Here is a 25756-nt window from a genome sequence, read left to right as displayed (position 1 = left end):
ATTCATCGGTGGCTGTGGGACAAGAAGGAAAGCAGATGAATCGGAGCAAAGCAGAGGGTGTCGCCCAGATGTGATCACTTATCAGGTGCTGCAGCAACAACAAACAGAACAGTCTCACATTTTAACACTGGGAATTACATCATTTTCATTACACAGCATTGGAAATGCATTGGCCTGCGTTAGCTTCCCCACATTTACCACAGCTGTGTGGTGTGCATTTGTACTATAATTAACTGATTAAACTAGAGTCACTCTAGTGTTGCTAAAATTACCAGCAAATGTACAAAAAGGCATGCGTCCCTTTATATCCAGATCTAAAATATTCTTTCATCAGTTTTTTCAAATTAAAATAGGAAATCTCTATTAATAACACAATACATTTCAAGCTTTTATTTCTGTTACTGCTACTGATGTAGCTTATTGCCAACGAAAACAGAAAAATTTAAGTCTTGATTAAGGTCAGTAAAATGAATTTAACATGATTTTTAATCATTCACATAAGAGGAACAGAGACCATTGATAGAAAGTTGAGTGGAAGGAAAAAGTTTGGTTTAAAAACAAGGTGCAATAAACACAACGTTGAAAGAATGTTAAGAAAACTCTTTTCAAGAGTTTAGGGTAGATTTACAAGGCATAGACCGGGCCATGAAGCGTATAGTAAGCTCAACAATAGGCCAATATGGCTTTAATTTAGTAATTCCCACATTCTATAGGTATTTGGGTTTTGTTTGAGTTTGATCCTTTTTTCTTCTGGGTTGAATATGCTCATAGTGTATCCATATTGTGTTCATTTTTATGTGTACATTATTGTCTAGAGCAGAGGTCTGCAACCTGCAGCAAGAGGCTCTTAATAACTAAAAATCATATAATAACAAACGCACATTTTAGCAGTTTCTCAGTTTGGTCAAGGAGTAATTTGATTCAGTTCCCACTACAAAGCGATACTAAAATTATCAGCAGCATAATTTAACTTTAGTTTTCTTTTTATTAAGTTGGAAAATTTGTTTTGTTGACACAATATTCTAAAAAAAGAAAAAATATCAACTTCCTGTATATGAAAATTCTAAAGTTTTGTTTTTCTTTATTTTAGTATCTAAAAATAGAAATATTATGGTGTTTCTTTAAAAATGACAGCACATTCCCCACTCTATGAGTTTTATTTGGCTGGACTGAGGACAGAAATGGCTCTTTGGACTGTAAAGGTACGCACAATTTAGATCAACATTATACTTCCTAGATAACTTTTATGCAGAGAGACTCATACTGCTACAGCCCAGAAAAGGAATTAGAATTACAACGAACGTAGAATCCAGAAATACAGGAATAGTCACAACTTAGTTACTTTTTATACTACTACTTGTTAGAAACTGTGGCGAACTCACTTTTAACCCAGAAAAGGAATTAGATTAGTCACTCTTTAGTTTATTTTTTCAGAAACTGTAGAGTACTCACTATCTAGATGCAGAGACACTTTTGGATTGAGACTACTTTTCCTTTTAATTCCTGTAAAGCACTTTGTATTGCCTTGTTGCTGAAAATGTGCTATATAAATAAAATTACCTTTACCTTTTTACCTTTAATTTATTTGTGTTTTGTTTGTTTCTTACTATTACTCTTGTCTTCTGTACCTTCTGCATTTGAATTTAGATTCCTTTGATTAGAGGAATCAAAGGAATCTGAAAGGATATTCATTAATATCCTTTCATCTTCCTGCTTTTCCCTCAGCCTGCCTGCTTTGCCTCCTGTCACAGCTGCAGCCTCTTACTAATCAACCAATCACCTGTTTCTTGTTCAGCAATTACACTCCTCAGTAATCACTGATTTCTTGAGAAAGAAAAATTTTGTCTATGGAAATGTTAAGTTTCAGTATGTTTGTGGCTTACCAGAGAACACAATAAACCACAAATGTTTCTTAAGGAATTCAGCTTCCGCTTTCTTCTTCTTGTAATTGGTATTAGCAGAAACAGACAACTAACGCTGAGGTGTTACGCTCAATGCACTTGGTTGGCAGTAAACAGTTGGAATGACATGGCTTTACCAGAAAATCTTATTCAAATATTTACAATTGTGAAGGTGCTGGTCTGAAGGATTTAGGCTCTGTCGTTATCTGTTAATTTCTTTTTTGGTGCAACTCTTAACTTTCCAAGCGTGTTCAGTTATTGAACTTCAGGGACTCTGGGTTGTGAATTTGGACCTGATTTCCACACTGAGCCATGTAACCAGAAGTTGAGAAAATTCTTCTTCTCTACGTGCTGTTTGGCATGAAATGAAAGCATGAAAAAATAATGTTGGGAAGCTGTTCAAAATCCCCTTCATCACTTCCTGCATCAGCAATTTGGTAGATGTCAAAATTTCATTTAATCTGCCTGCTGCTGCTTTTTAATGTTAAATGCTGACGTATTATTTTCAGGAAACAAAACTCCGTAACTGAAAGAGTATTTTTAGAATTTGCAACAAATTAACTTTCATCATAAAAGATGAGTCATTCTTGTATTTTTTATGTTTTCTCATTAGAAAGACTCGAGGTGGTGCATGACTGATTCTCCAAGTTTCCATAGTGATGACACCAGTTAGACAAAAAAAAAAAAACTCCTAGAAATGGAAACCTTGCAGTTTTACATTAAATTCAACAGAAAAAAAAAGAAACGACTTGTGACAAATGTGGAAATTACATAAAATCCTGATGAAATCTAACAGACGTGCATCATAAGCTTATGGTAAGTTCCGGTCGTTGTTAGAGAATGCAGAAAATAGTGGCATGTTGAGGTCACCGAGTCCAGATGCTACATTGCAACCAGATGTTGGAGAGGCATGCCGAGATAAACACGTGGGGCTGAACAATGCTACAGGGATTTTAACTAAACTCATGTGGTCTGGTCAAAAGAATGAGAATTAAAAAAAAAAAAGAAACACCTCATGGCCACTGTTAAGTATGTTGGAGGATCTGTAATGCTGTGGGTCTGTTTCTCTTCAAAAAACAACTGAAACATTGTCAGAAAGCATTGCACTGCAAACTCTAAAGTACCTGAACACTTTAAAATCTGAGTTTAAAAAAAACTGTGTAATTGCTGCTTCTTTCAGTGGAATAATGACCCACATTTGGCTAAATGGGTGACCAAAAGAGAGAGAATTCCTGGATAATGGAAAATACAGTAAAGCAACGACAGCAGGAGAGTTAATAAGCATGATGCTGGGGATGTGCTTTTTAAGACAATATATAAATTCTTTTTAACGTAGATTTTTTTTTCCAGCCACAGAATGAATTTAAGGTTGTTGTTTTTTTTCTCATTTTCTTCAGTGTAATATAAAATATGAATTAGTACATCATTATTATTGGCCAGAAAACTAACAAGACTTTGTTAATTTTCTAAATATAAGTAATTTATTTATTAAATTATAAATAAGCAGTAGCACAAATGTAATCAGCAGGTTTTGTTTGTTTTCACCTTGGACAACTTGAAGTGCAAAATCTTAAAAAACAAACAAACATGAGAGTACTGACCCCTACTGGACATTCAGAGGTATTACAGATATCTGACCTTTTTTATATTATTTTTTGTTAGGAAAAATTCAAGCCTGCAGCTTAAAAACAACACTCATACAGAATATTTATTTCTAAAATAAAGAGTATATGTACTTGTTTTGTGTTCATAAGCAGAAATATACCTTTTTTTGAAGAAAGAAATAAAGTAGAATATGAAAAGTAAAGTAACAGTAAAACTGTTACTTTTGTGACAATTGCTCATTACTTTCTCTTACTTAAAAGGGACACGTTTTCCTGCTAATTTATCAACTGACTTGTTAAAATGCCAAATAAACCTAAGAACAAATCAGTGGTATTTGAAACAGGAGACTGCTTCACATTGAGCTTTGAAGGTCCCACTTCCAACGTTTCAAACTCCACTAGCCACATTTTTAATCATGTTTAGCATTTTAAGCTTTAATCGTCAGCAACAGTTGACACATATAATTAATTATGTAAGGCAACAGAAGTTTCTTCAAAGTAGAGGAGGAAAGTGTAGCGTAACAGAGGAACAATTGTTGAACTTTAAAGACACAGGCTTTTTATATGTTTGCTGTAAACTTCGTTTTCTGGGCTCCTTGTTCCTTACTTGTAAGTTGTGTACAATAGCCGCCTGTGTGTACATAAAGAGCTCTGCTTCCAGGAGCCGATGCACTGAGGCGTGCTCTCCACCAGTCAATAGGACTGGACACCTGGGTGTGAAACGCTGAGGGGAACCAGAAGTTGAAGAAGGAATTAACGCCTGAATGAACTCAGCCATGTTATTGTGGTGGTAATGAGCAGATTATACTTCTGGACGCACATTCACCATGCATCTGAAGCAGAGCAGAAGTTTGAATTAGTCTTTGGAAAATGTTTAAGCAATTAGAGCACTTCACGTTTCTGTATTTTATGTCCCAGACTTATTTCCAAAGGGATTGCGTTGAATTCTACAAAAGAAAAATCTGATAATTTAGTCATTTTATTAAAGACAAAAAACAAAAATCCCATATGTTATACATATTTTATGGTTTCACAGCCTTTGACAATGGATTAAAACACTAAAACTTGAACTACGTCCACTGATTCAAACTTGACTTGAGCCCACTTGTGGTTCAGTCAGGTGGCTGGACTTGATATGGAAAAACTTGCCTCTAGTTTTCTGTCATCCTCACAGAGAACCAACGTTCCTGTGTGGAAAGAGGAGAATTTTCCAGAAGGACAACCATTTCTGCACCAACTCACCAATTAAACCTGAATCGCAGAGTAATCAGACGGAAACTCCCGTCCCGGTAATGAGTGAATGACCTGGAGGTTTTCAAAGAGAAACTGAACAGCCTGGTTTGATGAAAGGGAAACTGAACAGTTTGGTCTGGATGCCAAGCTTCATGGCATGTCTGAAGGAAACCAGACAAGATCCAACATTGTTTTGAGATAGAACCCAAAACTTTAACCTGAACCTGATTGACATTTGTGGCAAAGACGAAGCTGAACAGCTACCAAAGCAGCTTAACCAAAGTATTTTGTAAAGACGGTGAAAATGTATGGTTTTCTTTCTTTTTGTTGGGTAAATTTTTCAAACTTTCAAACTGTTCCACTTTCTCATTATGGGGAATTTTGTGCAGAATTTGGAAAAGGGAGCTACATTCAAGGGGGGATATTCAAAATCAAGCATTTTTTAAAATCTTTTTATCATGTCACAAGGTTATCACGTCATAAAAACATACCCAGAAAGTTGCTTTGACTGATTCATGTGTGTTTCAGAAATCCTTGAATCTCCTATGATAGCCATTTGGATGTGCAAAACGCTTGGGGAGACCGAGTGAGGTCTTTTCCACAAAGCTCCTCCTGGAGCTGAAGTCTCCAGGCTCCTCCAGACTAGCAGTCGCAGCAATTAGCAAACACCTGGTGGAACTGTGAACCTGTTGATCTTATTACAAAAACTACTCAGTCCAATGCTCCTAAGAACTTTGCTAAAGGCTTAATGGAGAAACATTATTGTGATGACATGCAGAAAGTGGAGTGTCGGAAAGAGCAGGAACTTCTTAAAGACACAGTGGCCCAATTTTAAAGGGCAAGTTTCTTTTAAATCATGTTCAATATATACAGCATTTTTATAATAACTGCAGTCATATAATGTAATGTAATATATGATATAATGTAATATATTTACTTAATTGTGCTGTAAAATGGTACCATGTGCCTCGAAAATACACAATACCTCCCATTTAATAAAAAAAGACTGAGCGTGAGAGTAAATACTTTCCAGTTGCTCTGTAGGTATGTATAATAAACCTTTTAATCTGAGTGACACATGAAACCAGAGAAATGACAACAGAAGATCCAATTTTACACTTTATTGAAAGTTTAATAGAAAAAAAAACGTGACTCTTTTGATGACGATTCAAAATTATAACAAAACACAAAGACAGTTTTTCCTAGCAGCATGACTTTAATTCCCAATCTAATGTGCTCACTGACCATGTTAGATCATGTTGTACATTGGATTAAACAAAAGGATGAAACAGTAGAGCTGGTGTGGGACAGAAGTTTGCAGCTTTGCAAAGTGCGGAGAGGCAAAAGAGGCTTAGTTTCAGCAACCTGCTGGAGTTGACGGAGAACGAAAGCTTAACAGACTTCTGCACTGAAAGTCTCTGCATATTTCAACATGTAAGGCTGCGGGAAGGCCTGGGCTGAACATGAACATAGGACCATAAGCAACAACGACCAGCGACACCAAACGGTAGCTGTGAAAACACATCTGCAGCTGGAATAATGGCAACACACATATAAAAACTTTGTAGTTTCTGGTACATATGAAAGACACAGAAAGGTTCACACGGTATTCAGAAATTCAGATCTTTACTGGCAAAAACCCCACAACAGAGTATTCTTGCTGGAAGTCCGGCAGTCTATGAGGTGCAGACATGTTGTGTATCATGGCTCAGATTTCAAACAATCGGTCCTTCAGCTATCGGTTTCAGGTGTTTGTGTGGTTCGGTAGTGAGGTAAAGCACACCAGTTAAAAAGTAAAGCAGACTGAGGTCAGAGGAGTGCAGGGGAATGGCCCGCTGCACGGCAGAATAACAAGACCGGGGTGTTACAAAAAAGTCTGGACTCACTTCAAGCCAGTGAGGCCGATAATGAGATGAAACTTAAGAGGCCAGCTTCTTCCTTCTGGCCGCTTTTAAATAAGAACAACAGATTAATTGCTTAAACACACAGCTCGAACTCTTTCAAGTTCGCCCGGCCTGTTTAGCATGAATTCCAGAGCGATGCAACAACTGGGGATTGTGCCCTAGGGAGGCTTTACCTCGTCTCACGTCAAACGGAGCATGAATTATACCTCCCGCACGCCACACCGAGGCTTCAACCTGCAGACTGTGTGGTTGAAAGGTCTGCAGGTGAAGAGAGCAACTTGAGAGAAATGCAAAGAAAGGAAGTCTGGGTAGTTATTGATTAGAAAAACACATGTTCAGAATTATTATGAAAACAAGAATTAGTGTTTGGAGCTCATTAAAGTGAAACACAAGAGGCCCCACTGTGCGCATCTACTGCAGCTCGCAGCTTTGAATGCTGAATAAACATTTACAGTGCTTTGCAAAAGTATTCAGGCTCCTCGAACCTTTCCGCACTTATTTTTGTTTCAACCACAAACCTCAGTGTATTTCAGTGGAACTTTATGCAACAGACCAACAGAGAACAACGATTGGGAAATGTTGCAGAAATATGAGAATTGTGGTTTAAAGTCTTTTTTACTCTGATACTACATGAGGTTCGGTCCAACCAAAAGTTGCCTAATAAGCAAACAGAGTCCACCAGGATCTTGAAATAGTATGGCACAACTCTGAAGCCTACCAAAACACGGCCATACATCAAACCTGACACAACAGAAAAGGACACACTACACCACAGGTGTAACACGGTGGTGGCAGCATCATGTTGTGGGGATGCTACCGGCAAGACCAGGGAAGCTGGTTGGAGACGTGGATCAACTGAATGGAGACATCTATGGTTTAGATCAAAACATAAACATTTGTTTGAACGTTTCAAACAACAAACAAACAGTGTGAAACATGGTGGTGGCAGCAACATGCTGTGGGATGCACATCTTTGGTTGGCAACACAAACAACCCCATGGAGGAACACCTGTTAGAGGCTGGGAAAGATTTGAGATTCACTTCTGAACAGTGACTATGAATTTGGCCAATAGATGATTAAGCCACCATCTTTTGTTAGAATGGTCTAGTCAAAGCTTGAGTTAAATTCTATTGGGAATTATTGCTAAGACCTGAGAAATTACTTCTGCAAACATTCTCCAGGTAATCTGACTGAGCTTGAGTTATTTTGCTGAGAAAATCGACAGTCGTCTCTGGCAGTGATGTCACAATAAACACCTGCAGCTCTAGTCTCCACACCACTTTGTGTTGGTCTGTCACATAAAACAATATGAAGCACGGATGTTTGTGGTTGTAATGTGATAAAGTGCAAGAGCAAGAACACATTTTTAAGGCACCGTATCATCAGGGGTATTCAGAATTCAGCGGTCAGAGTAGCAGGACCAGTGATGCTGCATAGACAAAAAAAACTTTGGCAGACTAAAACTCACACACACCTTCAGCCATCTAAGTGCTTCCTATCACTCTACATCCACTCCGTTCCTTCACCATTATATATTAGCTCTAATCTCCACAAATAAGCCAGCACAGCAAATCTCCTGCCAGCACTTTCAATGCAAACAGCAGCAAATGATAACTCATAAACCATTAGAAATGACATCGAATCAGTCCATTTCCTCTTTTAAATCGACTGTAGTTGATTAAAAAAAAAAGGAGCACCTGGTTGGTTCTAGGAACTAGGTGAAAGTAAAGTCTGATTACTTTTAATTTGTAAAAAGTCACGCTGAGGGAGGACATGCAGGGATTCTTCAAAGCTAAAAGCAAATCCTTTTTCTGGTGTGCAGCTTGACCACCTGCTAATGACACGGTTAATGTAAGGCAGATTTCCACTCAAGGGTTTTCACAGGTTAACGCATCACCACTTGGTCTTAGTTGTTTGCAAAACAAGAAACGACTTGCATAAAAAGTCAGAGGTGAAAGCTGCTGACTAACAAAGTGACGACAGAGTCTTTATAAAACAGGGCAAACAATAACCACTCAGACCATATATAAACAGAATCTGTACAAGCTGTTAATTGGCAGCTGGTTTCACCTCGATGATCCTCCTTTATGGCTGCCAGACGATTTGGCCGGTTGGACAACTTTTACACACCCAAACGTTTCCCACAATGTGTGACTTTAGCGGGCCCTCCTTTACTTACAGGGATCACTAAGTGCAATGTTTAATTGAATATTTTTACTTCAGTGCAGGAGCTAAGTATCAACACACTTCTGTATTTATTTAAATAAAAATATTTCATACAATCGTAACAAAAAAACAAAATCTGCAAGGGGCATTTGTTTACTAATGCGGTTTTCATGCAGCTTTTATAGGCAGCTTCTTCTGCAATTTTGTTTAACCACAAAACTTAAAAAACTCACAACAAACAGAAGGATATTTCCTTAAAGGATATAATAAACATAGTTTTCTAAAACATTAGTGCATAGCTTAAAATATCAGTTTAAATGAACTCCAAAGCTTAAAAAACTTAGACAAACCGGTGTTCTCCTGTCTTTACAGTCGAGTGTTTCTGTTGACTCATTTAAGGATATTTGACATTTATCCAAAGGTTTCTTTAGCAAAAGGACATAAAAAAACAACCTACAGACAAATAGCAGGGACATTTAAACTGTGAACATAAAAGTAAAAACCCACAGCTAATAAATGGGAAAGTCAAGAGGAAGAACAAAAACGTTGGAAGTAAATGTTGGCATGATCAGTGAACGGCATTTGGCAGAACTGTGGCTCACACAAAACAGAAATACAACACACACACAGAGAAATACCAGAAATGGAGAATGTAAGCATGATGTTCAACTGGACTGCTGAGGAACATTTGATTACTGAGGTATAAGAGTTCAGGAACCGTCAGTCGTCTGGCAAAGCCAGCAGGAAACCTCTCAAGAGACGAGGTTTGAGTAACTTTCAGGCTGCACACTGTCACAGCACAGCAGCAGACCTGATAACAAAATCTAAACAAACAGGGAAAGTTAGCTGAGCACCATAGCATTCCCTTTTCCCCACTTCACCTTTTGCTGTTCCTGTTTCTATCCGATCACATTGCTTGAGCGGTGCAGCTTCGCTTCACGTTTTAATTTACAGCACAGCAGAAGCAGGTGGTCCCAGTGAGAGAAATAACTGCAAAACTGCCCCGTTAGGGTCACCAGGGGTGTGATGTGTTGCATTACTGCCCCAACAATACTCTATGCCCTCCAGTGAGTCTAATGAAAAGCAGCAAATTAATGCAATTATCTAAGAAACGGCCCAAGCTTGGCTCGTTTGGCAACATCATTACAAGACGTCTGCAATCAAAATAATCAGCTGGCGCACTCTAACCAGCCTCAACCTTAAAACTAATGAGTAACACTGCGGTGGTCACGACTGCAGTGGATCAGAACTTTTGTGTTCTGTCGTGGACGACGGTATTTCCTTTCGATCAGGAATCATATTTAGATGTGCAGAATTTGGGCGAAAACAAACAAAAAAACCCCGTTTTGTTACGTTCAGGACATTTCTGCAGAGTTATGGAGTCACTTCTGAAAGGAAGGGACATCATGTTTTGTTCTTCAGATTTGATTGTCACACAAACCACAGACTACTTCTTATTCAAAATTAATCGTGACAGGATTGTGTGAGCTGATATTTGCTCTGACATCACATCGCCTGCTATTCTTCCTTTGACTGCCTAAAGGGCATATTTTACATTTTAGAAGCATAAAACATAAAAAAGAAAAAAACAAATCAGTGAAATATAATTATTCAGAAATAAAACCACATGGTTTGCTAATATAAAGAACTCTGGTGATAGTTGGCATTGCAATAGCAGGACTGGTCAGAACCAGAGGAAAAATTTAAATGTAGAGGGCCCTCACAAGAGGGCTTTAGATCCCTTCATAGGGTGACGGTTTGATGAGTATCAGGATACCGCTCTATTGTCTTGAGTGGATATTGTTTGTTTCAATGCCAGTTTGGTGTTACAGAAGTAACATTATCAGTCTTTGGTAACTTTTGGCTCCCATTTGTTTTTTCTCTTGTTTTTCTTTTTTCTTTTCTCCACATCATTTCTCTATTTAGGTCATAAAAATGAATTTACCCAACAAGTCAAAACACAGCTGAAAAGGAGAAGGTGTAAAATTATTATATATGATGTTTAAAAGTCAGAGTTGAGGAGATTAGTGTTATTTACTGATCTATAAATGTTACATTATTGTAGCTCGGCTGTCTATCAGTAATTAACCTTGTGTGTGCACGAACAGTAACACGCATTTAAAAAAGAAAATGTTTCAACTTTAACATTATTCTAACGTATTGTAAATAAAAAAAGATTACTGAAGGAATACTAGAATCTCTCTTAACACCTCCATAATTGAATTCCTTTACACTAAAACAGCAAAATAAAGTAACAGTTGATTATTTTTCAAAGCTATCAGAAACATAGTGAAAGCAGATTTATCTAGCACCTTATTAAACGTAGAAAAGACAGGACAACGGAAGGTTTGATGATTACATATCAATAATATGCTCAACCTATTATACATTTGACTGTAAAACTAAACTTGTACCCATGCAGTGAGAAGGAACGGATCAAAATTGAAAAGAGAGAACCGAAAACAAACATGTAACATACTACCAGCTGCCAGATCTACACATCTGTCTCCTGAAAGAGGAGATCGAAGACGCTCTGCTGACGATTCTGACCCCACCTGCTCCTACAGCGTAAAGGTCAGGACCTAAAAGTTGTCTGCAGCTAATTCGAGGTGATTGTGTTTAGTGGCTCATCTGTGAGAGGAATAGCCCGTTTACTGGTGGTTTGGAAAGAAAGCAGACGCTGCAGAATAAACTATAAACCCATGAAAGTAAGACTGTTTAGACAACACAAACTAAATAAAATGGATGAGCTCTTAACATATATGTATGAGGTTCAATACAAAGAAACTGCAGAGATTGCATAGAAAATGCATCTCTTGTCCAGCTTTTCATGTTAAGAATGAATTTATTTAAAAGACTAAAAAATTAAATGATTGTAAGATAAATGAATCTACTGCTGATCTCTCTTCTCCCCCTCCTCCTTTGGAGGTTTGTGTGTTTTCACACAGTTCTGATGAGAAACTCTTCTCGTTGAGGATTTGTTGCGTTCATCCAGCGCTGAACCCCAATCTTCTGGCCCTCCATGCTGGTTCTAGCTGGCGTGCGCTTCTGAACTTTTCTTTGCACAAAAAAAAAAGAGAAAAAACGCAAACAACTGGCAGAGATTTGGAAGGATTAGAGATTAAAGGTAAACCAGGAATGAAGTCCAAAGGTGAGACTTCTGTGAGCGATACAGGCGATTCAAGGGATGAAAAAAAGTGCTGGTGGGCTGAATCCCTGTGAAAACAAACAGAAAACCAAAAATAAGAAACAAATACTGTAAAAAAAAAAAAAAAAAAAAAAAAAAAAAGCTTCTTATTAACACTTGCTGATTTAAAAAGGGGGTTACCTTTGTAAGATGCGACTCAGATGTGTGTCTCTACGTCTGTATAACCAGGCAGGATGTCTCCGTTGGAGCAGCTCTTGGGTTCCCCAGCAGGTGGGGTGGTGGGTAACATGTGGGCAGTCGTCGACGTCTCCTCAGGCGACGCCTGGTTTTGCTGGATCCTGCGGTGGATCAGGGGCACAAAAAACAGCACCACGCCCCCAATCATAGGAGGTACCCCAGCCAGGGAGAAAGCTACTGTGTAGTCGCCAAAGTAGTCATGAAGAAGACCTGTGAATAGATCCACAAGAGAATATTAAACACTGTTTACTTAAAGAAGTAAGGAAACATTTTAAAAGTTTTGGGATGGGAAGACTTCAAGGCTTATTTTGTGCTGTCTGTTGCTAATTTTTTCCACATATGTTCTTGAAAATCTATAAATACCCCTTTTATTTATAAAGGGGGTATTTACACCAATAATGGTGTAGCTTATTGCTTATTGGTGTAGCAATAAGCTACACCATTATTGCGTAGCTTATAATGGTGTAGCTTATAATGGTGAATTCAGTTGTTCTGTAAATAACTCTAATGAAAAAGCAACACCCTGAAGATTAAAATTAAGTTATAGAACCAAGTTTTGACTGTTTCAAGGAGCATTGTTCAATCTATCATCTATAAATGGAAAGGATACGTCGCAGTTGCAGAAACGCTGCTCAGATGTGAGAATCTGTCAACGGAATAACTTTTACTTGTGCTATTATGGCGGAGAAGCAAATAGAAAGCCATTGTTGAAGCAAAGTCAAAAGAAATCCTCTTTAAATCTCTACAGCCAGAGAGAGATTTAAAGAGGAGGGGCAAAAGCAAATGAGGTGGATTAGCAGTATTTGCTAGCATTTGATTGTGTCATCTTACTGTGAAACATTGTCTCTGCTGCCCAGAAATTGAGTTGTGTCAGGATTTAGGATTTTCTGAGTTCTCTGTATGTTTAGTTTAGGTTTCTCTGTGTCTTATTTTGATCCTGTTCCCTGTGAGTCCTGTCTCTTCTCTAATTGTTTCCCAGGTGTGTCTAGTTCCCTAATTACTCCCTGTGTATTTAAGCCCACCTGTTGTCTCTGTCCTTTGTCAGATCCTTGTCAGTTGTCGTCATATGTCAGTCTGTTAACCCTCCAGTAGAACTGTATAGTCCTGGTCAGTTTAGCGCTCGTGGTCAGTCCTTTGTTTCTGTTGGTACCGGTTTAAGCTTTGCTTAATGTTATGAGTAACAAAAGTGTCTTCAGTCAGAAGCTTCTTCTGATTTGTTGAAAGTCTGACTGCTACCAGAATCAACATCCACAATAACTCTCTTAAGATACTCAGATGATATAAGATGTGACATTTTTTTTCTTTTGGGATAATTAAAATATTTTTAAATTGAGCTGAAATATGGTTTACTGCAAGTTATTTATTGAACTCAGCAAATATGTGGAAGAAGGTGATTCGGTAAGATGGGATTAAAACGAAACATGATTTACGTTTCATCGCAGCTTGAGGACAAATGGTTTAAATCAAAGCGTAACTATAGGTTGGAATGGCCCAATCAAAGCCCAAAAATGAATCCAGTTGACATTCACAGATGCTCTCAGTCTAATCTGACTAAGTTTCAGATTCGTTGCTAAGAGGAGTAACAGGATGTCAAAAACTCTTGGTTCATGCAAGGCAAGGCACATTATTCTCCCATCAAGTCAACGTGTGAAATTGTGCATCGTCTTGTTGAACACACAGCATCCACTTTTCCTTCCTATTGTCTGATATCTTGAATATGGATTTGTCAGACAGCTTTCTAAGAAGTATCGGTCAGTTCCAAACGCATCCGAGCTCAGAGAGGTAGACCGTAAAAATGAGGCCCTGTCGTTTGTCAGCAAAGTTTAAGTAGAACTTCAGCAGCTTTTTTCAGTGGCTTGCTCTTCTGCACAAAAAGATTCAACAACAAACATCAATGGTACAGTCGGGTCCATGAGTGAATAGAGAATGGGTAACCTGGACAACAGAGCGGAACAACATTTAAACGTTTCGGTGCAATAATTGTCCTCATTCAGACTAGAGCCTCGTCAAGCCGGACCTTTTATTTCAGCAGAACAGGGGGACACTGTGTGTATTTAAGCAACAGAGAATTATTTAAGATGGTTCCAAGTAATTAAAGTCACTAATGAATACATTTCAGTCCTATTAAAACATTTGCATTTAAATTGCTGCCACAGCTTTTTAGGATTTACATCAATGTTTTGCTGTAAAGTTACAAAGAAATTTTACATAAGAAGGTTTATCATCTGAAGTCGGACTCAGTTATGTGCTTAAGCAGAAGCACATAACTGAGTCCAACTTCAGACTCAGTTATGTGTCCAACAGGTCTCTAGGTCTGTATTTGACCTAGAGACCAAATACAGATTTGGTCTCTAGGTCCAAATCTGTATCTGGATTTAGAGGCCTGCAAGACAGAGTAAAACCACACCTGAGTCTTCAAATTAGTTTTTACTGGTTATAATTTCAGGAACCACAGGAGGAGCATCTTATCTTATGGCAGTAAAGAGCTGACTTCTGACCTGGTTTGTGCTTTTAACCTCAACACAAATCCTTTAAGAAGGCTGCAGTTGGCCTGAGTCCTAAACTTCTATAAATGCAATCCATTGTACAAGCAGCAGGGCATTTGTCCCACTTTACCTTTACTTCTGACATATTGTCTTCCCTTGTGTGGAAGTTTTTCCTGTAAACGGCAGTCAGCTTAGGTTTTGCAGCAATGCGTTCCTTATAGAATACATATTACCACTCAGAAGTGAAATAAAAAAATAAACAACTCGCACCTGCAATTGGTGGACCTGCCGTCATTGGGAGGGACATAAGGCCCAGAAGGTAACCTATGGCTTGAGAGGCCTGCATGGGGCCCACCAGCTCGAAGGCGATGGGAGCCATCATGGTGAGGAAGCAACCATCACAAAGCCCCAGGAACACACACACCACCACTAGCCCCTCGAACACCGCGCACTGAGGAATCATCATGGACATGAGGCCCAGGGCCATGAAGGACACCACCTGGAAGAGAAAATTAATAGTAACTCTCTTGGTTAAGCTCTTTGTTCTTGGATAAAGCAGTCCAAATCTGAGGAAATCTCTGAACCACATCATGAGGTCTGAAGGCTCTGTGGTATTTTTATCAGCGCTTTAAGCGTTAGTTAGCTCAGATTCCTCCAGTCACTTACTACCGCCTAATTTAAGTTAGCTCCAGGTCTGTGACAATAATACTGTGAAGAGAGAAGGAGAGGCTGCATGTTATTCACAATGAGCTAAAAGTGTCACTTTAAACCAGAGGTTCTCAAAATGTGGGGCGCGGGAAGACGTCTGTATGAAAAAAAAACAAAAAAAAACAAAACATGAACGCTGTATGCGCTCGGTTTTTACCTTAGAATGGCCAACTGTCTGTTATTCCTCTCTCAATTTGATACAGTAGGGTCTTCCGCATTTCCCATATCTGTGTCCTCTGTCACTTTTATCAGCAGTTAAAACTGTTTAATCCATTATTAACATGTCGTAACCTGTTTTTCCGAGCCGCCTTTAAACGCAACATGAGCGCTATGCACGCGCTGGGTTTACTACGCAGTGCAGGAGACCTGCTGCTGCTGCTGTGCAGAGCTACGCAGGTGTGTTAGAATCATGGCAGCAAACCAGCAAAACGCAAAGAACTTTTCACAGTTTTTCCCCCAAACTTACAGACTGCTGATTAAAGCTCTTGGATGAAGGTAATGTTAGCTAAAAGATGACTAGCTAATATCAATACAGCACCTTAAGCTTGTTAACAAGTAGCTTGTAGGCTACTGGTGTTGTTGTCTATGTTCAGCTACGATTCATTTTGCCCCCAAAAAAGTTGATTCCCCCCCTTGTTCGACTGGAGCCGGGGCTGAGTACAACAGGGAGTGTCTAAGAATCCAACCCGCTTCGCTCACACACATCGTTCAACCAGACAGCTATTTGTAAGCCAATGGGGGGTGGGGGGCAGAAATAGTTTGGAAACCACTGGGGGGGTCCAGGAGAAAAAAGTTTGGGAACCACTGTTTTAAACCCTTACTAGTCACAAGCAAGACCCTCTAAGAAGGTTTCAGTAGTGGATAAAAACATATCGAGGCTGTCCAACTTTAAAATTTCACCCTGTTCATTATACTTTACACACTCTTTCTAACCAAATTAAAATATAATTTATATACTGACAAAATGGCGACAGACAATAATGAGGCTTTAAAGGTATATTTTTATGATTAAATGTCACTTTTCCTTATTAGAGGTGAAAGGAAAATGTGACTCAACTTTAACACATTTTATGAACAATACCTTATTTATTATTATTTTAATTATCTATATAATTATTAATAATTAATTTACTAATTTTCACATTTTTGTAAATTGTCTTTAATTCGTAGTCTCAACATTGTAAATTCAGGCTTAAGTAAATAAATACAGCAACATTAATCATCACATTTGTGTAGCCATCAACAAAGACATGTGATTACTCTGTTCATCAGCAGTGGTAAAGTTAATTTAAATTGGTTGATTTGTTGGCACAAAGGCAGTTTTTATTAATTCTTTGCTATTCCAGAAATGTAATATACACCTGCTTCATTCAGTCCAGAAACAGCTTGACTGTGTTTGGGGTCAGTGTCATGTTGTCATAATTTGAGGAGTAGAGAAAGAATTTGGAGGTCATCTTTTTGAGCAACAAAACAGTCCCACAGGTTGATACTTCCACCACCATGCATGACAGTTAGTAAGATCTTATTGAGTTTTAAAGTGACTCTTCCAAACACACCACATGCCATTTTGGCCAAATAACTCAGTTTGTCTCCTCTGACCAAAATGTTTCTCCAGCAGACCTTTGACTTGTTCACGTGGGCAGTCTCAAATTTCACTCGTGGTTGAAGGAGTCTATTTTAGTGCGGGCATTTTTTTTCTTGTTCAGCACCCTCTAAATCAGAGTTCATGTTAAAGCCTTTTCACTGTAGACAGTGACACCACCCTATTCTAGGGACATCTAGGCCAATTTCTGCCACCTGAGAATGACAGAAGGTTGTAACTACTGTACACTCACAAGAAACTGACGCAAAACACATAATAAACTGGTTTTGGTGTAACGGAAAACATAAGAAGTATACGGATTCCAGTTATAGGCCAGGCCTCCGCAGAAGGGAATCAAATACGAGATGCTTTTTATGTTTTATTCCTTGCCGTCAAATATTTACAGACAGCAGAGAATTCACTTGGAATAAATATTTCTCAGCCCAGTTCTTGTTGTATATGTAAATATTATGAAATGACGCCTGCAAATCATGCTGTCAGATTGAGCCAGTCCATAAACCTTGTGCTCCTGTGTATACGCCAGGGGGAAATAAACCCTTCTTGCTTCCGCCTGTTGTGCTTTGCCCCCTCCTGTTTTCTCAGAAGTGAACAATCAGTGCCAATAAGCAGCTACGTAATTCTCTGGCAGCAGTAAAGCTGCTTCCCCTCTTAGTAGAGAAAGAATTTTGTAAAATGAATGTGTGAACCATAAATTATAAATAAATTATCCTTATAATTAAAGACTGAATTTCCACACTAGTAGAAGGTGATAACGTTACACAGCAAAAAAATTATTATTATTTTGAAGAATAATTGAAAAAAAAAAATCACCTTTAGAGTGCTTACCATTAATACAATTTGAACTTTTTCACCTTTTGCTCATGAGTGGAAGAAAAACGATGTATGGTTTTCAATTAAAATGTAAAAATAAAGACATTTGTATTTAGTGCAAGGGAACACAGCAGACAGGTTGGGGACAAAATGGTGGCGAGGTTTAAAGCAGGGTGAGGTTTTTTTTCCAGGTTTGACAGTCTGATCAAGCTTTGTTCGATTCGTCAACTGAAAATGGAAAGAGTAAAGCAAACTACCAAGAAATGCAACCACCTAAAACTGACAGGGGGAGCATTGATTAGAGACTTTAGAGGCGCTCCAGATCTCTATACCTCAGGTGTCGACACGAAAGTTTAAAGTTAGGTTTACAGTCGATGCATTGAAGTGGGGTGCAGCCTGTTATAATGACGTAAAATGTGGGAAAGCTCAATTAAATTAATATTTTTGCAATACAGATAATGTTACAGCATTCATAGAAACACAAAGGACTAACATCATCCCACATGTTCCACAACTTCCTCACCTGCATGTAGATCTTCCGTAGACCAGGAATGAGGTCTCCGATCTTTCCAAAGGCAAGTCGTCCCACCCCAGACGACGCTCCGATGCAAACCAGCAGCACCCATTCCTGTTCATTCTCTTTGAACTTTTCCTTCACAAAGTTGATCTGAAATTAAACATAGAAGTTAATATGCTGCACAAACTCCTATGCAACTTTTCACCTAAAACAAAAGAAAAAACCTAGAACTATTCTGTGGGAAGAAGGAATTATTCATCCCCAGCCCCAAATCGAGGCCTTACAATAACAAAATGTTCTCATCAATACACCTTTAGAACGGCTGAAGAGGAAGACCCGGTGCATATACATCACATTCCCTCACTCCCCTTTAGCCATGACCCCCAAACCAGGCCCAAAACATGAAACCGCCCTCTGAAGTCTTTCCTGAGACTCCTGGTTCTTGTGAAATATTTGCTCTGCTTTGAAGAGCTCTGCATCCCTCAGTGGCCATAGGATAAGCATGTTTAGGGACACAGAGAGGCCATACAGGAGAGGCTTCCTGAGGTGGTCGAGCCAATACAAAGGCCGGGGCTGTGTTTACATCTGGGTCCGGGCCTGAAACAACAGGCCGGTCAGAGGGAGGCCGGAGCTGGAACATCCGACATCTGGATAGAGGGAGATTGACTTCGAACCTCTGTGTTGAAACTTTACAGTTCATTCACATCCCTCACTATGTCATATTAAATTAGCTACAGTTCAAGGTCACATTTTGCAATCATGAAATCTAAACCGTTATCACCGTGAAAAGCTGAACAGCACATTTTGATTTGGCAGTGATTCGACATTTTTACTATCGCTATAATAACACAGTCAGTTGGACTAAATATTTATGTATTCGTAATAATACTGAAAAACGTATAACCTCTTTCCTCACTCTGTAAAACAAGCTGAAAGTGAACAAAGCCTGTGAAGGAGGTGAATAATTTAGTGATTTCGATGTGGAATAAGATAAATCAAGCCAGAGTCACCATTCAGCACCACAAAGATGGAGTCTGTATTTATCTTCCAAATTTAACTTAATAAAATAATTTTCCTATCAAACAAAACACAGATCATAAAAAAACAAAGAAAAAACATCCATAGAGGTATTTTTTCTCATTACAAGTACAAATGTATGTCTTACTTATTGGGATGTTAGTGGATGGAAAAAAATCTAGATGTTTTTTTTTTTAACTACTAATAAAATTGGATGCCACTAATTAAAATCTGGTGGAACTAATGGGAAGTTACATAAATCAAGTTTTCTGTGAAGGGCTCAGAGATTTGTTAATGCATTGAGTTTCTTATGTAGCAGCATCATCTGAACATGGAAGCTGTATGGTGAAAAAGAAACTATCAAGAAATGACAATCAACCTAAACTGACAGGCTTAGAGCAAGGCATCGTTAGTGAGAGAAGCAGCCATGTTGACTCTGAAGGAGCTGCAAGATCCACAGGCTAGGTGAGAGAATCCGTTAGTGATGCACTCCACATGGCTAGTTTATATCAGAAACTTTTAAAGTGAATAGACTGAGACTGGACTTGAAAAATGACGGTTACAGATGTTTTCCATCCATCTTAACTGAGTTCTGGGTGTTTTGTAAGGATGAATGAGCGCAATATTTAGTTTCTAGATGTGCTAAGCAGGCAGAAACACGTACAAAAAGGCTTGCAGCTGTAAAAGCAGCAAAAAGGTGCCTCTTCAAAATGCTGACTCAGGAGGCTGAACACGCGTGAACACCATGTCGTAAAAATCATGCATCCCTTCTCTTTTTTCCAGTTGGCAAATTTTTCATATTTTGTGTCAGTCTATCACATAAAATCCACATAAAATATATTTAAGTTAACCTGAAGAAAACAAGACACAGTAGTTTACTAAACCATGTTTACAACATTAAAACAAAGCTTATATTTTACTGTTAACTACTTGTCTGAAGAAAACAAGACACAGTAGTTTACTAAACCATGTTTACAACATTAAAACAAAGCTTATATTTTACTGTTAACACTTGAAGGTACCAGAACACAAAACTGAGGAGAGATTTTCTTACCAGATGGATATATGGCACAAAGTATCCCAGCACAGCTGTTGCTACTCCGAACGCCCACACCCGGTACGTCACAATGTGAAACACACGAAGGTTGAAGTACTTCCTAACCCCAGCAACGACCTTGCTCCACTTGCTCATCCCCTGAGCCGATGCCTGGGTCTGGGCTTCAGCAGGGCCGGGGCCCATCCCCGGTGGGCCCATGCCTCCCCCGGTGGGAAGTAAAGGTTTGAATGTTAATGCCAGCAGGGCCTGCACCAGCATGAAGAGGCTGAGAATCTGGAAGGTTCTGCTAAGACCCAGAGGGTCAATCAATCTGTCCAGAAGAACTGGCAGTCCCATGGAGAAGAGGCTGGCTCCGGCAGTCACCACACCGTTGACCAGGCCCAGTCGCTGCCGGAAGTAGTGACCGAGGATCACTAATGACGGCTGGAAGGCAAAGGATGAGCCACAACCGAACAATATCCCATATGTGAAGTAGCGAAGGATTAGGGAGCTGCAAATGCAAAGAAGAAAAGCTTAATTGCAAGAAAAACTGCTAAAAATGTTATGTACTACTAAAAAAATGGTGTTTTCCAGTGGGAAGTATCCATAAACATTGCAACAGTAACAAGTTTATGGGCAAAAGTCTATAAGACTGTTGCACCAAATGAGTGTTTTCATTGACTTATAAAGAGCAAAGTTTGTTCCTCTGGCTGGCTAAGGAGACTTTCCCCACAGGACGTTTTCTGTAACTTACCAATAATTAAAGCTCAGCACATATCTTTTTATGTTCTCTCAAAAATGTATTTCTCTTAAAAAGTCTTCATCGGTTGCAATGTATAAATACAGGGTAAAATAAAGAAGCATTATTAATGTTAACATGTTTTAGCATTTTATTGATTTTTGGCTAAATTAAAGTGCAATCAGTCTTACAGTATGTCTAAGTGCAGAAAAGTGTAAAAATGCATTCACTGTGCAACTGTAACTATAGGCATCTTACTTTGCAAATGATGTTGTGAGGAGCCCTATAAAAGCCACTGCCGCCCCACAGACAGCGGTCTTCCTGCAGCCAAAGTGGTCCGTGAACATGCTGACCACAGGAGAGCAGAAGAAGATCATGCCCATGGCCAGGGCCCCGACCCAGGCTGCAGGACGAGAGCAGAGAGGAGACAGAACCATCATTAGGAACATGTGGAAACCGCATGTGTTGTGGCAATCACTGAAAGTAAATATGACCCTGTGTGACCACAGAACAAACACCAGAGTCCTTGTACCATGAAATTTTTGTTTTTATTTCATAATTAAAGCCCTGCGGGCTACTCTTATGTATAACTATGGATCAAAGGGCACAGTTTGCTTTCAATCCATCACACACTGCTTGGACTTGGAAGAAATTCATACAAAATGGCTTTTTGAACAGCTAAACAGCTTTAGTGTGTGCAACGTCTATCAGAGACTGGTGGAAAAAAGGAACCTGAAAATCCTGCTTTATAATAATCCTTCCTGAATGTGGCAGTTATCTGATTACCACATGAGACACTTTGGTGAAAAAAACACTCTTGCATCAGTTTCTTCACATGTTTTCAGAACATTCATGTTTGCCCTACTTTTTTGTTCTTCTATAAGCTTTTTGAACAAGTAAAACCTGTGATCTCAGTGGAAGATGTAGTGAAAGGAAGACATATGCCTCATTATGTGCTTTAGCTTCCTCAGAGGAAGTTCAAACAACATGAATGTGACACCAATCTGAGATTTCTAGAAAGTTAAAAGTTTGTTTTTCAGCAATTGAAGTGATTTTCTAATAGTTTAACAGTCTAATAATAACTTTCTAAAAGGTTTTTATACTTGTTTTCATCTTATTCTGCTTAAAGACCCTGCACAGTGATTGTTTAAGACCTAAAATGTCATGTCAGCCAAAATTACAACACAGAAGTGGATACATAACCAGTAAGGTATTGAAAAAGATCAACATGCTTCAGTAATTGAAATTTAAAAATGTAATTTAAAATGATAAAAAAAAAAATATTTTTAACCCCTTTTTTTTGTCCTCCCGAGGACAACATTGTAAAGATGGGTCATTTTGACCCGAGGACAACAGGAGGGTTAATATTTTTTAGAGTTTCACATAAATGTTTTTTTTTTTTTAGTGTCTCAACAGATCAAAATGTGGATCAAAGTGTTTTTGTTAAGTATTAATAGAGTGTCCAAGCATAATAAGCCAAATGGCTCTGAGACAGACACAGCGTGCCCCTAAAGCAAACAAAAACACATGCCTGACTCAAGTCTCCAAGGGAGCAAAGGTAGCTTGAATGTCTACCACGCTGTCCTGGTTGTGATCTAACTGATGCAACAGTTCACTGGAAAAAGGTGATGACCTCGTCTGACTTCTTAGACAGTGAAGTGAAACGTGAGCTTGGGATGGTGATCGCTGTGAAGCTTGACGTAAAGATCCTGCATGTTTCTGCTCGACTTCTGAACCACTTCTGAAATGATCTTCCAAGTTTTAAAGGAGGAAAATTTTCATCCCACCATGCAGCTTCACTAATTCGACGTCAAATATGAGTTTACCTTCTTCTACCCTTCTCTGTCAACTATTTTTTGTCACCTCTAGCTTAATATTTTCTTCATAATTTCCTCGATGACAAACAGGGTCAAATACTCTGCGAGCTCAATCAGAGCTCTCTTGGATCACAGACATGAATGCCAACAGTGTTGAAAGTTTCTGCTACAGACATTATTTTGACAGCGCTTCTCAAATTTTCTCAAGCAGCTACTCAGTTCACAAGCATCAACGCTTTCTGGCAGGAAAGACCACAGGCATCTCTCCCCCTCAAACACTCAATGTGTTTACTTCAATGTGGGCAAACACTGTTTATTTGCAGAAGCCCCCATCTCTGAGACAAATCTTTAACATGTTTTACATCCATTGTTTTATTTTGCTACCCAAGACTGCCATGCACTTACAGTTTAGGTCAGAAGTTTAAATTGTATTAAAAAACATCTATTTTTAAAGTTACATAAAGAAATGTGTTTTTCAATAACAAACTGCACACACAATCTGAATTTAATTATATTTTTGATTTCAATGTATTAAAAGTAACAATGATGACAACACAGTAGACCCCCTGTATTCGCAGGGATTAGAGACTACAGCAGCCTGCAAATAGCTAAAATCTTCCAATACTTGAGACCACCACTAAAAATGTTTATAGATGCCTATATAGATCAGACACAAAATATACTTAAATATGCATTAATATGCAGAGTGGAAACTGTCTTAGTTTTATCACAGAAGGTAACATCTTCTCTTCCACTCTTGGGGTCACAGCGAATCAGTGCTAACGAAAATAAATATTGGCTGCTTTGCAAACACCAACCAATAGCATGTCAAGTAGCTTTGAATCTAGGTGTTTGAACTTCCCAAGCTGCATTTTGAAATATCAGTGAAATCAGCGAGAAAGGAAATATTCCACAAAGAATCTGGAGTTTTGGTCAACAGAAAAATCTGCCAATAGGTGAATACTGAACCATGAACAGGCAGACTCTACTATCACTGTTGGAGGGTTTCACACAACATTACTCAAAATTTTTATCATATTAAGAAATTTTTCATGATGAACAATGTGCAACATGTAAATTTATTGTATGTTTGTCTCGACTATAGATAAACACCATAGTCATATTTGGGTAAATGTCCCTACATAGAAATCTTATGCTTTTTGCAACAGTGAATACATTTCTCAGTGGTTGCTCTAACAGTTGAGGACGGATATTTGACTTCATATTGGCAGATTAGATGGGTTCTTCAAAACTGGTTGATTTGGTGGAACTGACCATCTTTTAAACAACATCCACCCAGTGTAAGTAGAGATAAGATTGGGCTTCAGGAAACCCATTCATCACATTTAATTTAACCATTGACATATGTTTGGAATCATCTTCCTGTTGGAACAACAAAATATGTCCACGTTTCAAAGATCTTGACCTAAATGAAAGGAAACTTGGTTCAAATGTTCAGGAGCCAGCCAAGAACCACAAACGCTCAAGTCTGGCACAAACTGAGAACTTCGGGTTAGCCGATGTTGCCTTCAACAATAAAGCAAGTTTTAAATCAGCATGGACTGACAAGGTGGTAATCAAGAAAGAAATCCCTTCTCTAAGATCAGCACCTTCAATTACAATGTAACTTTATAGGTCCTCACATGGACGAGTCAAATACCTTATGGAGAAATTGCTTAGAGCAGGAAAGAAAAAGATTAAGCTTTTTGGGCACAATTACAAGAATAAGCTTCGTATTGGAAGAATAAGACCACTGCACCAAGTTGTAAGCATCATTATGATGTTAAGGATCATAATAATCATAAGGATCATAACTGCCAGTGGCACAAGTAGATTAAGTGGCGGTTCTCGAACCACCACTTACGTGAGTTTGTTATAAGATTCTGGGGCGAGGTAAATTGCAGTCCTGCAAAAACCATGTAAACTAGTCTTTCTACTGTCAGCCGCAAGGAGGGGACACCTCCTAAACAACTTCCCATCAACTGCATATGCTTGCACAAAGTGGGAAAAACATGACAAAACCTTCAAATCCATAAACCTTTTATCAACATAATGGCAGGATTGTCGAAATGTGATCAGAACTGGATGTTCTAGAAGGACAACAATCCAAAAAACATAGCAATAATGGCAGTGGATGAAGCAGGCTAGCATTAACCTTTTTGCGTGGCCCCGACCTGAACTCAAAGAACAGAACGAACTGTACCCAGCAGAGTCCATTTTCAGAATAGAGTATGTTATGTGCTTCACTGGCTGGAGACAGAGATCATAAAAAAAGATGGACTGAAGAGGCTAAAGAAAAAAAGACTAAACTCAGATTTTTCTTCCCCAAAATACTAAGACCATAGTGGGTTTGCGTTTTTTCAAGGTTTTTGTTAGAATGGCCCTTGGTGGTTGGAGGAAGTAGGAGACTTGAGGCAGAGAAACAGTGCAATCCCACTGGGTGTTTATTCACCAGCATTTAACAGAAACAACCCTTCTTACAATGACCTAGGGTCTCAGCAGCAACACAACCAATGCGGCCAACATGCAGCCTTTTATAGTCCCTGGCTGTTCCAATTAACAAACCCACCAAGAAACAGGGTAAAACAAAATACATACACACAAACAAACTTTGACAAAATAACCAAATCTTCAGAATAATATACATTACCAAATGCTATTCATTTAAGCATCTCTAAAAACAAATCTCTATCGATAAAAATATAAATCCAACATTAAATGTATAAAGTGCATAGCTCTATTGCTCCCCCTCTTCCATCTGCTTTGGTCTCTTCTGGAACCTTTAAAAGGTGCTCAGGCCCCTGGGGAATCTTTTAGCCTGAACACCCT

General features: G+C 38.7%; 1 protein-coding gene across 1 annotated transcript in view; it reads right to left on the bottom strand.

Moving 5' to 3' along the window:
* Positions 1-5844: 5844 nt before the first annotated feature.
* slc16a2 (solute carrier family 16 member 2) overlaps positions 5845-25756 on the bottom strand; it is a 28254-nt gene continuing 8342 nt past the window's right edge. The window contains exons 2-7 of the mRNA XM_015007997.2: positions 21369-21513; positions 20390-20882; positions 18325-18468; positions 14951-15179; positions 12138-12404; positions 5845-12025 (exon numbers count right to left, since the gene is read on the bottom strand). Of these exons, the coding sequence (XP_014863483.2) occupies positions 12154-12404; positions 14951-15179; positions 18325-18468; positions 20390-20882; positions 21369-21513 (1262 nt within the window). The 3' untranslated portion in view covers positions 5845-12025; positions 12138-12153. The remainder of the gene's footprint in view (positions 12026-12137; positions 12405-14950; positions 15180-18324; positions 18469-20389; positions 20883-21368; positions 21514-25756) is intronic.

Source organism: Poecilia mexicana, unplaced genomic scaffold (genome assembly GCF_051168715.1).
Source record: "Poecilia mexicana isolate PSO_F unplaced genomic scaffold, ASM5116871v1 scaffold_10, whole genome shotgun sequence".
In the NCBI taxonomy this organism is placed as follows: Eukaryota; Metazoa; Chordata; class Actinopteri; order Cyprinodontiformes; family Poeciliidae; genus Poecilia; species Poecilia mexicana.
Note: the sequence above shows the minus strand (reverse complement) of the source record. Positions and strands in the feature narration are given on the sequence as shown.